The sequence below is a fragment of the Protobothrops mucrosquamatus genome, unplaced genomic scaffold (genome assembly GCF_001527695.2).
Source record: "Protobothrops mucrosquamatus isolate PMUCROS unplaced genomic scaffold, P.Mucros_1.0 scaffold_215, whole genome shotgun sequence".
NCBI classification, from domain to species: domain Eukaryota; kingdom Metazoa; phylum Chordata; class Lepidosauria; order Squamata; family Viperidae; genus Protobothrops; species Protobothrops mucrosquamatus.
Genome location: NW_015386291.1, coordinates 96,896 through 110,458, shown reverse-complemented (window position 1 = coordinate 110,458; position 13,563 = coordinate 96,896). Strand labels below are relative to the sequence as shown.

At 41.5% G+C, this 13,563-nt stretch overlaps 2 protein-coding genes across 2 annotated transcripts in view; one reads left to right on the top strand and one right to left on the bottom strand.

The window, feature by feature from the left end:
• The first annotated feature begins 1,595 nt into the window (after nucleotides 1–1,595).
• LOC107298033 (adenylate kinase isoenzyme 1) lies at nucleotides 1,596–7,579 on the top strand. The gene is made up of 5 exons (XM_015827396.1): nucleotides 1,596–1,696; nucleotides 2,927–3,126; nucleotides 5,006–5,119; nucleotides 5,511–5,705; nucleotides 6,994–7,579. Exons 1-5 carry the CDS (start codon nucleotides 1,636–1,638, stop codon nucleotides 7,087–7,089), a joined length of 666 nt encoding a protein of 221 aa, XP_015682882.1. The 5' UTR covers nucleotides 1,596–1,635; the 3' UTR covers nucleotides 7,090–7,579.
• Nucleotides 7,580–8,801: 1,222 nt separating this feature from the next.
• The window catches only part of KHSRP (KH-type splicing regulatory protein), a 38,282-nt gene continuing 33,520 nt past the window's right edge, over nucleotides 8,802–13,563 (bottom strand). Inside the window, exon 20 of the mRNA XM_029286469.1 lies at nucleotides 8,802–9,534. Coding sequence (XP_029142302.1) covers nucleotides 9,526–9,534 — 9 coding nt within the window. The 3' untranslated portion in view covers nucleotides 8,802–9,525. The remainder of the gene's footprint in view (nucleotides 9,535–13,563) is intronic.

The window sequence follows — 13,563 nt, the reverse complement described above, 5'->3', positions numbered from 1 at the left end:
TGAGTAAATTTTACATTTCTAATCCAAATTGTCTCCCATGTGTCCAATGAAATCGGCTCTTCTATATTTTGAGCCCATTTTATCATACAATCCTTTACCAATTCTGTTTCCGAGTCCAATTCAACCAATACTCCATAAATTCTTTTTATGTGAGCTTGGGATTGGTCTCTAATCTGTTTGATCAAATTCACGTCTTGTAAACACAAGGGTTAGAGTTAAAGAAATGCCGTGTGAGTCTTCACAGCTTTCAAAGAAAACTTTCATGTCAGATTGATATTAAACAGTCTCCCCAGGAATGCAATCTAGGTTTAGATTGATTCTCAGTCTTCGCAGTTTGCAGTGGTTTGATCTTGCCGTCTTCCTAGAGCTGAGAGTGACTGTCCCAAGGTCGCCCAGCTTGGCTTTATGCCCAAGGCATAACTCATGGTTTCCTTTTCTAGCCTGGTGTAAGAGGAAGGGCCTCTTAAGTAAATACCACGGGGTGGCATTCAATCCTTGCTTCTAACACTATTTCTTTTAATGTGGTCTTTTCTTGTAACGTGTTTTGGCTAACAGTCTAATTGAGATTTTATATAACTGTTTTCAGATCAGCCACACAGTTCATTTACGGTTCGCTTTAGAGAACGAGAACCTGCAGTTTTGCCCATTCTACGTAAACGCTCCTTCTGATTTATTTCTGCTTCCACTCTGCTCTTGTTCCCCGGGGGTTTGCAGCTTAACCTGAAGTTGCAGCTTTCCGGTTTGAAAGGAAAATCTCTTTGGTTTCCACCTATTACCGGAGTATGAGCGGAAACGCCTGTTCTTTTCAGCGGAAGTTGCGGGGTGGGTCTTATGAAATCTTGAGTTAGCGTGCGGTAGCGTCGTTTGGCAAGCAGGGTGGGGAGATGGGAAAGAAGGGAGTAATTTACTGTATTTAAAATGGCGTTGTAATTTCATGCTTTGCAATAGGAATTCATGAAGAACAGCTCCCTTTCAAAGGAGCATAGGGGGTGAATAGACATGTTTAGACTCCACTGAATCTGATCTATTCAATGCCAGTAGAGAATTGAACTCGGGGCTTACATTTTAACTATTACACCATACAGGCTTCTAGATATATCTCCTAATCAGTTACAGACATATACAAAATAGTTCATATATAAGAACTGGTGGGACCAGAAAATAGACACGGTAATAGAAAATGAAGCTAAAGTGCTCTGTGATTTCAAACAGACAAGCACACATAACATCTCGGATTTAACTGTTCAAGGCCAAAAAAAAGCCTGTACTGTATAGTGGTGTACTACCTGTGGACAGCAGGTAGTGCAGGAACGGGAGAAAACCACAAAATAACAAAGATATGCAAATAGAAATTGAATGACATCATTTATTTGTTGAGAGAGTTGAGCTGAGAGAAGCACTTCTTTGTGAACAGTTTAGACTAGTTGCAACAGATTACCAACCATGAAAGCAACCTGCCCCGCCCAGTTTTGCTTGATCCAGGTTTGGTGAGTCTTGACATCAGATGTCTGTGACATCAGAAAGATATCCCAGGGGAGTCACATGTCAGCTAAGCTGAAATGGCCAAATTAGTTTTGTACATCAGTTTGCAGTCTGCTGGACCAGTGCCTGGAGTTCTTGGGATGAGTCTTCAGAATGGGGATTTGCCAGGGCAGTCTTCCAAAATCCACTAAACCCTTGAAGCATGAACTAAAAGGTACTCAGTTTCTTCCCTTCTACATATGCTGTAATTTAGAGTAGTATATCAGCAAGCTTCTAGTCATCAGGCTTCTTTTGATTCTGTTTCCTAGCAATAGGATGGGGAGGGTTATTAGCTTGAAACCTTCCCCAACACCCAATACACAAGGAGTTTCTATAAGCTTTAGCAGAACAAATATGCAAATTCTAGTTCATTCAGTAGGGCTTGATAAAGAAAATTTTCCAGGGAATCATGCACTACATAGGGGAAGTTGGTCTGTTTCCCATTTGGCTCTTCTGCCTGCCACTTGATGCTGCTGCCTCTCCAGCATGGGTTCTTTGGCAAACTTCACATTTACATGCTCTAGTTTACAAACCAAAGTAACTGCCCATGTGTCATTTCTGATTCAAAATAAAATGGCATGGTGGAGTGTGACAGTATTATTTAGGGAGAGGGCTGGATCTGAATTTCTCTGACTGGATTCAATCCAGATTTGTTAGAGAAAGACTCGGATCATTCCCAGCCATTATCACAAAGGCTGTTTTGGACCAGTCCTGTTCCATCTGCTTAATGACAGGTGAACAAAGAAGAAAATATAAAAGCCTGCAAACTAACAGCAGCAATTCTTCCCTCCCTTGGAGCTTTTAGATCAACTTTATAGTCAACTTCTTGAAATGACACCAGAGTGTGCATATATTCAGACTCTTCAGAATTCTTCATTGTGTCAGAAAGCTTCTGAAATGCAGAACAGAGGAAGAAGCAACAGAACCCTAAAATTAGACTAGATATTCCACTCTTGAGATTTGGAGTTGAAATTTAAGTCCTAATATAAGACCGGTAGACTGAACATACTTGTCAGTGGTTAGTAAGATTTCACTTAGCATTCAGGTAAAGGAAAACTGATATATCTTGCTCAGGACCATCAATGGTAGAACACATGGCTTGAACAACCAGTATCAGCACTTACACTCAAAACCTTGAAGAACTGCTATTGTGGGAATATAAATTATTGGATGAGAGTGACTGACAGATTACCTTACTCGTCTAAGGTAGCTTTATGTGCAAAAAGACATTCTGCTGGATTGCTCACTCTGACTAGTAGTATCTTAATTGTATTCAAAATCTGTAAGACCTCCTTTCTTTCTGGGTAAGCTGCTAGGGGGTCCCACTTTGCAAAGTGCAATTGTTGTTTAGTAGAAACTGCCTGAGTAGTGCATCCTTCCATGACTGTCTTTTCTTTTGCTGCAGAAAAATTGAAAGACTCTATCATCATCTTTATGATAGGAGGTCCTGGCTCTGGTAAAGATGTGCAGAGTATCCGGCTAGCTAGCAAATACGACTTCTCCCATGTGGCTATTGGAGAACTGCTGCGGGAAGAAGCCAGCAGGAGTACTAGCAAGGGCAAAGCCATTAGGGAGATCCTGCTGAAAGGGGCTCTGGTGCCCTCGGTAAGGCCCTACTACAGTATATCTATTCTGGGCAGAATCCATTTTTATTAAGAACATTTAAAAAAACCTGGACTAGATGTAGGCTGTGCTTTCTTCCTACTGAAATGAATACAAATGACTCATTACTAAATTAAGGGCTATTGATTTTAATGAGACTAATATAGCATGGATTCAGTCCACTGTGTATGTTGCATTTTAAAGCTCAGTATTTTCAAGGAAGAAAAGGATTTCTGTAATAACTGACAGCATGATTATAATTACATAAGCAATATTATCTGAGCTAATATTCAGTTCATCCCTTTCATTCTCATCCTGAAGATGGAAATGTGTTTGACATCTTCAGTGAATTTATCCATGTGTGTTAATTTCACTGTCAATTAATATGCCATTGAGATTTTATGGAGATTCTCAATCAGGTCATGGTTATCCCAAAGGTGCTTCCCCCGCCCCCCCCAAAAAAAGGCAACTGGATTTTGTTTTTCCTTGAAGACATTTTGCTTCTCATCCAAACTTCTTCAGTTCTATTATTGCCATTGAGTTTACTTCTACTACTTTAAATTCAGTTATTGCCATTGAGAGTTTACTTCTATTTGGATGTTAACTCAGATTATTTAGAACCATTTACCATCCAACATGTCAGATTTTGAGTTAGATATAACCTCTAAAATTCAGAAGTTGCATATTCTGTGGCAGAATTTTGGTTAGTGAAGGATGGCTGATTATCCTTTTATTTTCTTTATTTTTTTGAGATCTGTTCAGCAATAGTTGTCAATAAATTTCTTTGCAGCCACCTGCTCTCTTTTCTTAGTTAAGATACCAGGTGGGTCTCCCTCAGTTTTGTTATTGAATGGAAGCATTTAACATTCCAGTCTTATATAAAGACCATGACTGCGACTGAGACAATGCTGTCACAAACAGGCAAATAGGTTATAATGGCAGAGGGTTTTTAAAGGCTTCTTTTTAACTGTGGCAAGCCCACATTGATGACCTATGTGCAGTTTGGTTTGAAGAATGGCAGAGCATTGTGCTGTGATTGGGTAACTTTTTACTAGATTTAAGAGGTGCAAACTTTGGAGAAATGCTACAAAAAGAGACACGAGCCCAGCATTGCCCATTCTTGCTGTAATAATCACCGAACTGTAAGATGCAAGACATGACACAATCATGATGTATTTAAGATCTCATTGACTTCAGTCAAAAATCAAAACAGATTTTAAGACGTAGACAGTTCCATCCCCTGCAGCTGTTCAGAAAGACAATAGGCAAGTGGAACTTCTAGAATCAGAAATACATGGTTGGGTATAAAGCCATTGTGGAACAATACTGGAAATAGCTTATGGATTTCTTGGAAAGATTTAGCTGGTTACAATGGGACTATTGCTGAAAATAAATTTCAAACAAACTTTCAGTTTTTTCCTTAAATTGTTATAATTTTGCAAAAAGGCTAACTAGAGATTTATAAGCCAGTTCTATGGGTTTTTTTTGGGGGGGGGGGTCATGTATGTAGGCACCCTGCAAGATGATAAGGATGTGGTTCTGTGATTATAACCACTTTGCTTCTGGTTTCCTAGGACTATACTGGAAGGAAATTGATATGAACATTGCATTTTTCAGGCAATAGCCTTTAGAGACAACGACAGACCTTTTTCGGATTTATTTTTAATCTTCCCCTTTGCTGATTCTCAAAGTCCAAGAAAGGTGAACTCTGTTTACCATTTTGAATAAAAGGGCTTAACTTTTTTTTCCTGACTTGCTACCATAAAATTTTGGATATCAAGATAGTGGGTTAAACAGCCATCCCTATCCTGAAAAGAAGACAGAGCAGTATGATTTGCAAAATCTTTGAGTCTTTTGAGATTCATTGCACTTTTTTCTCTAGGGCTACATCTTAGAACTGCTGACTGACAGGATGTTAAAAGCTGAAAATTTCAAAGGATTCTTTATTGAAGGCTTCCCCCGAGAAATCAATCAAGCCAGGCTGTTTGAGGAAGTTGTAAGTATAGTCTGTGCGTGCGTGCATGAAAGGATGGCTTAGTTTACAGCAGATGCAGGCAACTTGTAGCCTTTCCAGTGTTTAGACTTCAGTCTGCATCATTCCTCACTGTCGGTCATGTTTGTAGATTGAGAAACTGACATTATCTTGCCTATACCTGGTCTCATGAGATGGGTACTCTCCGTAGGATGTTGTGAATTGGAACAGGAGTCACTGGATGAGAATATGGAAGTAAATACTGGTAATATATTGGTTGGCTCAACCTAGGACTGTTCTGTTTTAACTCTAGGAAAGAACTTGAAATGGCTAATTTAGACCAAAACAAATCTATGTTAGATATTAATGAAAAAGCTAAGGGTGAACCAACCAACCTGTGCCATTCCCATTGCAGGTGGGACGTTTGCCCAACATTGTTATAGTGTTCGACTGTTCTACAGAGACTATGATCCAGCGGCTGATGATCAGAAGCCAGCTGGGCCAAAGAGTGAATGACCATGAGAGAATTATCCGGCAACGGCTTGAGACTCACTATACACTGTGTGACCCTGTCCTCACTTACTACCTGCAGAAAAGCATACTCCGGAATGTAGGTCTCTTATCCTTTGCCCCCCCCCCCCCCCGATCCTGGGCAAAGAAAGCCTAGCTGCTTGGGATAGGAGGGACTATGCTCAGTTTGATTCTGTTTGGGACTAAAGCAACACTTTCCAACAAAAATGCTCTCTCTTTCCCATTAAGCCAATTATAAATATAAATGATATATAATGATAGTGGTAAAAGGGGGGGGAGGAGTATGTGACATAATTAAAATACAAAAAGTAGAAAGTATATTAGGAAAATGTTTTAACATGTTGCTATCACATAGATTTGCAAGTTACTCTTACACTCACATTAAGGCAAACAAATTTGTATTTGGTTTGGGTAAAGCTCACAAAATATTCCCTCCCACACACATACACATCAGAAATGAGAGAGAACATTACTTAGGGGAAACTTAAATTTGCTGCAGTGGGGATATTGTATTAGAAGCATTACCTAATTTACTCTTGTATTTTGGCTCCCTCTATTCACCAGCAGGCATTTCACAAGAATCCTAAATGTTCGAATCACATTCTATTTGTTTAACATGTTGCTTTTGAGCCAGTAAAAGAAAAGCTCTATATAGAATTCTTAAAAGTATGAAAACAGTATTTATTTTTTTCCCTTGGAATAGCTAAAATAATCTATCCAGTCTCATATTGCTGTCTTGAGAGCATAGCATTCCACATGAATATATCCCAATATCAATTAATTTCATTATTTCTTAAACAAAAATTATCATACTATACCCTAAAAGGATATTTTAGCATAAAATGAAATATGGAAAAATGAATTGATATTGCAGGTTAACTAGCTTTTACAATTTTCATTTTATGTTTTTATTCCTCTCAGAGTCACCCAACAGCATTGACAGAAAATAGCTTCACAATAAATAAAGTGCATAAAACATTTCTTCACTGAAATCACATTTTGCATAGTAAATTAACTGTCATAAGATGAAGAAAAAAAAAGACCATTTAGGTGTTGTTTTAATTTGGCTATAACATCTCTGGATGATCTCAGTGTTCAGAGGAACATATTTATCAGTATCCCATAATGGTGAGAAGCTGTTTAATGGATTATTTCCATACTTCCCAGCAGCATCTGAATAGATAGCAGTAGTTTATTCAAGAAGAAAATTTTACTGTATTTAGGCTTGTTTAGACATCCCTATAACTGTAACCCTATGAGTTAAGGCAACCCTGTTTCTAAACTTGGGTGTTATTCAAAGAGCTTAAAGAGGCTAGATTGTTCTAAAAGAGGTATCTAAGAGTCTATCGCTGTTTTTGTATTTGCAGATCCTTGGGGAGGAACCCCCAGAAGTAGTCTTTGCCAAGTGCTGCAGTGTTGTTGATGATGTGATAAAAGCAGCTACCTCTGGTATAGCTATTTAGTTCTACAGAAAAATAAAAGATTTTAAGCTCTGGTCTATTAGCATGCCTTCCTCAGACCCCCCCCCCCTTTTAAAAAAAGATCTTGATTCAGAACTGCATCAACCTCACCTAATAATCTGAAGCACAGAGAGTGGTCCTGTCTATGACGATGTATTCAGAAATCTAGGTTAAATTATATCCTGCAATCTCCAAGAAAAGCCATGATTGCAAATGGTTCTCTGTGAGCAAAGTGAACTGCTGGCCAAAACAAGAATGAAAGATCACTTTCACAGTAAACAATCATAAAATAAAGGGGAGTTACTGTTGCAGCATATAAGCAAGCTGTGATCTACAGAGTAGTTTTAGGTCATTCCATTAATTGAGATGCTCTTTCTGAAATTCCTCAGTCAAGGATACATTCCCACTTGTTTAATTTATCTCTGGAATTAAGTTTGTACTTTCAAAGATTATCCTATCTCCAAATCATGTCTGAGGTAGCAAAATTCCAAGATAAGACATTCTGGGAATTACTAACCATAAGCATTTTCAGCTGGTGATGATACATATCAGGAACATGGATATAATTATAATTGGGCACTTTTCCAACACAACACTTTTGAACTCTAATATATACTTTTCACACATCTGAATCACAAATGAGTATCAGCAGGAGGTATAGTGACATTTTAAAAACAACTGCATATTTACCCATCACTTCCATTAAGTTATGACTACAGATAGTCCTTGATTAACAACTATTCAGTTAACAATGGTTCAAAATTATGGGTCTCAGAAGTGATTTATGTCCTGTCCCTAAAAGTTACGACTGCCACACCACCCCCAAAGTCAACTGATCGCAAGTCAGGCAATTAGCAACTGGCTCACATTTACCTGCTGTAACATCCTGTGGTCATGTGATTGCAATATGTGACTTTCCCAGACAGTTTCTGATAGGTTTCCAGCAAACAACCTCAACTGAGGAAATCAGATTTACTTAAAGAAAGCAGTAAAAGTAATTGTAAAATCAAGTCTGGTCACATGATTCACTTAATGACTAAAATTCTGGACCCAATTGTGGTTGTAAGTTGGGGACTACCTGTATTGCCCATGTCAACAGATTTGTGAATGCCTTGCATCAGAGGACACTTCATGCTTCCTTCCCTTTCAACTCAAAATAAAAAGTATCTTGTAGGCCTCAGTCCTTAGTTGTATATACAGTCCTTGGTCTGTTTTTAAAATCTCTCTGTAATACCAGCTGAGACTCAAAGTAATTTATCCCAGCCTGTCACAACAGGGGTGGAGATGGGAGGCAGCGAAGGGAGACCAAATGCTGAAGAAAATTATTCTTTAGTGGAAAGAGTACCCTCATGTATATTTCCAAATATCTTCTCAGATCCTGCAAAGCATTTTAGACCAAATTATCCAAATAGATTTAATGATGAATAATCTGCTAGGGGGTTCTAGTCATTGGTGCAAGAAGCTGGAAAATTCACTTTTATGATGTACCACTCCCATATGCTGATACCTAAGAATGAAGCTGTTTCAAAACTGTACATACATTGAATTTCAAGTATCACAAGCCAAATCACAATTCAATCTATGGAACCTCATTAAGAAATAAGCCTGCCCCTGCTCACATCAAATATCTGTTCCCACTGCCCTGGCAACATTCAAACCTTCTGGGTCCTGTTTTTGGAAACATACACATTTGCATCAGAGACTTTAAAACAAAAAAGCATTTTATTCAACAAAAATGCACAAATGCCTGCTCAAACTATAAAAACACAGGAAGCTCTTAATTCATGACCATTATCAGGCTTTTACAACAGCTATATCGTGAACAAACATCAGCTTCAAAAAACCCTATAGACAGAGAGAGAAAGACACCACCCAGCAGACACAGGGGGATGTTTTGTTATCATTTATTTGTGAAGTTAAAAACGAGCGGTAAAAAGTAAAAATTTTGAGCATATAATTGTTTGTTCCAATTTCCTCTTGAACAGACAAAAACACGATCAGTCCCAGCAGTGGAGAAAATGGAAGGGCAGGGATGGGGTTGTCTGAAACACCAACACCTTTGTCCGAGGAATGTTCCAACTCTAACTAAAAAGCAGAGTGACTTTTCCTTGTAAAGTTTATTTTTAAAACAAAACAGAAAAGAAAAAGAAGTGTTACCCTGAAAAAACTGAGGTGCGTGTCAGGCAGGATGGGGTCTGGTGGAGACGGTTTTAGTCGGCTATCTTCTACGGCTGCTGGCTCAACATTAGGTTTGGAGATCTGGATTTATTTTAAGAGAGATGTGAAGGCGGCACGGCCAAGATTCCCAGAAGAAACCCAGCAATCAGAGCAACAGGCCAGTTCCCTTCCCACCCTGCCACTTCCTGCAGTGGCAGTAGCAGCCACTACCTCTCTCTCCAAAACAAAAGGTTCTCGGAGATGGGGTGGGTCACATTCAGCTCACTGAGCCTGTGGAAAGGAGAAAACAAGAAGCAGTCTGTCACTGAGAAAGGAAATAAGACAAGGTATTTGCCCCACCGTTTCAGGTAGGGAACCTCATTTGCTAAAGCTCGGAGCACCCTTGAACATTATTGTAATACAACATAATACAATACAGCAATGTGATAGAGTACAATAAACACAAACAGTAGACAATAAAGCAGGCAATATATGCTTAATATTCATGCAATTCTGTCTTTTTTCTGGCTCATCATTTGGTCTCATCCCAAATGTCACCACCATTCCATTTAGTAATCAGTTCAATAGCATGGGAATAAAATGAGACCGGTGTCCGACAGAACTTCCTGTTCATCACCCATCCATTGTTTATTAGGGAGTCTGTGGAAAGCTTCAGTTCTCTTGTATTTTATAGAGCCTTTTTTCCCTGGCCAGTCACTGAGACAACAGCATCTCTCATCCTGAAGAAATGCCATGCAGAAAATGAATAAGAAAAGGCTTTTCACTTTACAGTTTTGCTCATCTGCCAATGACTTTCATAGAACACAAAATAACAATGGGAAGGGACCTTGGAGGTCTTCAGGTCCACCCCCCTGTTTGAGTAGGAGACCCTATACCATTCCAGACAAATGGTTGTCCAATCTCTTCTTGAAAACCTCCAGCAATGGAGAACCCATAACTTCTCCAGCACTGAGATGGAGACTCCACCATTGGGTAGTAGACTGTATTCCTGCCCAATCAGATCAAGTCAGCCAAAGTTGCCACGCCCGTCCTGGACCGTGATCTCCAGTCTTTGACTTGATCTTGCCCAGGACAGACGTTGCAAGTTTGGCTCTAGGCAGGTACAGTCATTGGTGGATCTCCATTCCCCTCCCAATTNTGTTTACTAACTTCATGAAATCAGAAGAGAGAAATTTATTTGCTTAAGAGTAAGCCATTGTAAGTATATTGTTAATATTTGATACCTTACTGTTATGCACTAAACTGAAGATGCTGAACCAGCATCTAGAAGGTTTGGGCATCTGGATAGGGCAAAATAGATTCAACAACAACAATAACAATAATAATAAAGTTGGAAGGGACCTTGGAGGTCATCTAGTCCAACCCCCTGCTCAGGCAGGAAACCCTATACCATTTCAAACAAATGGCTGTCCAGTCTCTTCTTAAAAACTTCCAGTATTGGAGCATTCACCGCTTCTGGTGGCAGGTTGTTCCACTGATTAATTGTTCTAACTGTCAGGAAGTTTCTCCTTAGTTCTAGGTTGCTTCTCTCCTTGACTAGTTTCCATCCGTTGCTTCTTGTCCTGCCTTCAGGCGCTTTGGAGAATAGCTTGACTCCCTCTTCTTTGTGGCAGCTGTAGTAACTCTCAATAACATAAATCCTAGTATTACTCTGGATGGAGATGCATTCCCCTGAAGAAGATGACTTAAGAATTTGTTTGCACTTTCATTTTATCCTCAAATAGCAGTTGGAAACCATGGCAGTGTGGCTTTCATTGGTTAGTGCTTCAATAATAATGAAATTGAGCCACAACGTTCTGACCTCAGTAACTCAAAAACTGATCAACATCCAATTAGCTAGCATGTCGTAAATGAGGCTGTCTTTGGAGATTACTTGGAAGCTACAGCTGATACAACATGTGGCAATAATTCTGAGTCCATTTCAAAGGGCTGGTGATTATCTTAAAACTGTATTTAGCTCAATATCAGAATTTTATCAGGCAACATATTCCCAAGATTGAATTTGCCCACCTGATGCAACCACTGAAAAAGGACCTTTTGACAATCATCTGCTTCATGAGATATGGACTAGATCAGGGGTTCCCCAACCAGGGGTGCTCGCACCCCCTGGGGATGTGAGACGATATTCTCCAGCACTGAGATGGAGACTCCACCATTGGGTAGTAGACTGTATTCCTGCCCAATCAGATCAAGTCAGCCAAAGTTGCCACGCCCGTCCTGGACCGTTGGTCTCCAGTCTTTGACTTGATCTTGCCCAGGACAGACGTTGCAAGTTTGGCTCTAGGCAGGTACAGTCATTGGTGGATCTCCATTCCCCTCCCAATTCAAAATCTTAAAAATTTCACCTGTGCTTGCACCTAATTCGGTTTTTTCTCTATTTCCCCTCAACAATCCCTGTGGGTGTTCACAAGGAGACTAACGGCTGTTAGTCTCTCAGCTCATTTCTCAAATTGGGTTGGGCCTGCAGGGGATCGAACGGGACTGCTTCTTCCCAGGAAGGAGGCCAACGGCTGTTGGTCTCAGATCACCTCAAGCCCACTGGAGCTTGCGGCTGCGGCTCCGTGGATTGATTAAACGGGAAGGGGCGAGCCCGGGAGGCGTTTCGGCCTCACTTCGTTAGGAAGACATCGGCTGGTGTCTTTCTCTGAGTTCAACCTTCTCGGAGTCCGCGGCTGCGGCTCTGTTAATTCGGGCGCGTTTCGCGCCGAGCAAAAGGGGGGGAGATCCCTGGATTAGCTTCGGCGCCGTTTTTTCCTTCACGGGGCTGCGGCTGCAGTCCCTTTGGAGCGATCGTCGGGTTTATTTCAAGTTGTTATTTCGATCGCGGAGGTGTGCGCGCGTGCGCGCTCGGCCTCCTTTTTTTTCGATCGGCGGCTTCGACGGCCCTAGGGGACTGAATAAAGTTATTTTCCCCCGATTCCTCCGTTCGTTGCTGATCGGCGTGCGAGGCTTCTCAGTGTGAGGGGGGGGAGTGAAAACGGTTCCCTGGCCCCGGCCTGCGTCTGAGACGCCATTTTGAGCCTCATGGGCCTTGCATAGGCCGCGGCGGCCATTTTGAGACCTCAATTCTTTCAAAATAATTTTGAAATTGGCTGTTCAGTGGGAAGAAGTGATCTAAATTGAGAACTGACACAGTTTTTCACGATTGACACACGAGTTCTCCCCTTCTACAAGGGTGGTCATTCTGGGTGGTCATATTTCTGTAGGGAGGTAGGCCACCATCTTAGTGAGGCCGCCATTTTGTGTTACTCATTTCTGCATTTGAGGCAGTTCCCTTCCTTAGTCTTTGGATATTTGGTGTCTCCTGGTCCTCATTTGGCATTGATTAATTGGCACAGATTGATTGGCACTGTACTGGGATTCCAGACTCCCCATAAGCGTGTCTGTTCTTATCCACAGTATTTTCAGTACGAATTCCAGGCTCCCCTTATAGAGTGTCTGTCCTTATTCGTACTTAGTTTCTCCCTTGGATTCCAGGTGCCCCCAGCAGCGTACCTGTCCTTATCCAACTGGGTTTATACCTGGGTTCCAGGCGTCCCTGCAGTCCGTCTGTCCTTACCCAGCGTTTGGCATTTTCCTGACAACGGAAGCCCCCTATTGTGTTTCAAGGTTGTAGGAAAATGGAGGAAACTTCTCTTTCCTCAATGAGTGCCCCGCCTTCCTCATCAGGTACTCCTGGTCCGGAGGGCACTGGTACAGCGACCCATAAGAGCCGCTCTACCGCCAAAACATCTAAACAGGCTGATAAACATGCTACCAGGAGGCACCAAGCCTTGGAAAAGGAGTTCTCCAAAGCACAGAAGAGAGCTAGGCTGGAGACCCAGGGGTCTGCGGAGTTAAACTTAGAATTGCCTCTAGGAGTTCCAACCTCTCCCAGGGGTGTTTGGTCCAGTGGGGATTGTTTTTCCCCCCCAGCACAGGGTGGAGTGGTCCAGGTTTCCCCAGCTCCACAACCCTCCACGTCCAGGTCAGCGCAGGGAGGTCCTGAGGCCACCTTTACACCTACTGCGGCGGGGCTCCGCCCAGCAGAACCGATTCCCTTCCTTTCAGAAGAGCGTTTGATGCTATTGATTAAACAAACTGTCGACCATGCCCTTGATGCTAGGGCCAGGACGGCTAGGCCAGTATCTTCACTTCCAACCCCTCCTTCCCAACCTGAGGTGGAGGCTCATTATGCCCCATCTTCTCCTTCTGGGTCTGTGGTTTCTGAGGACTCATACCTCAACCAACCTCCCCCTGGTCAGGAAATCGTAATGTCTGAGGAGGAGGACGTTCCTCCAGAGACTCCTACATTTACAG

Excerpts from the sequence above, each read along its gene's own strand:
- LOC107298033 (XM_015827396.1), top strand. The coding sequence starts at position 1,636 with ATGGGGATTTGCCAGGGCAGTCTTCCAAAATCCACTAAACCCTTGAAG. Across the intron at positions 1,697-2,926 it reads CTTGAAGCATGAACTAAAAG|AAAAATTGAAAGACTCTATC; the intron begins GTACTCAGTTTC and ends CTTTTGCTGCAG. Across the intron at positions 5,120-5,510 it reads CCAGGCTGTTTGAGGAAGTT|GTGGGACGTTTGCCCAACAT; the intron begins GTAAGTATAGTC and ends TTCCCATTGCAG.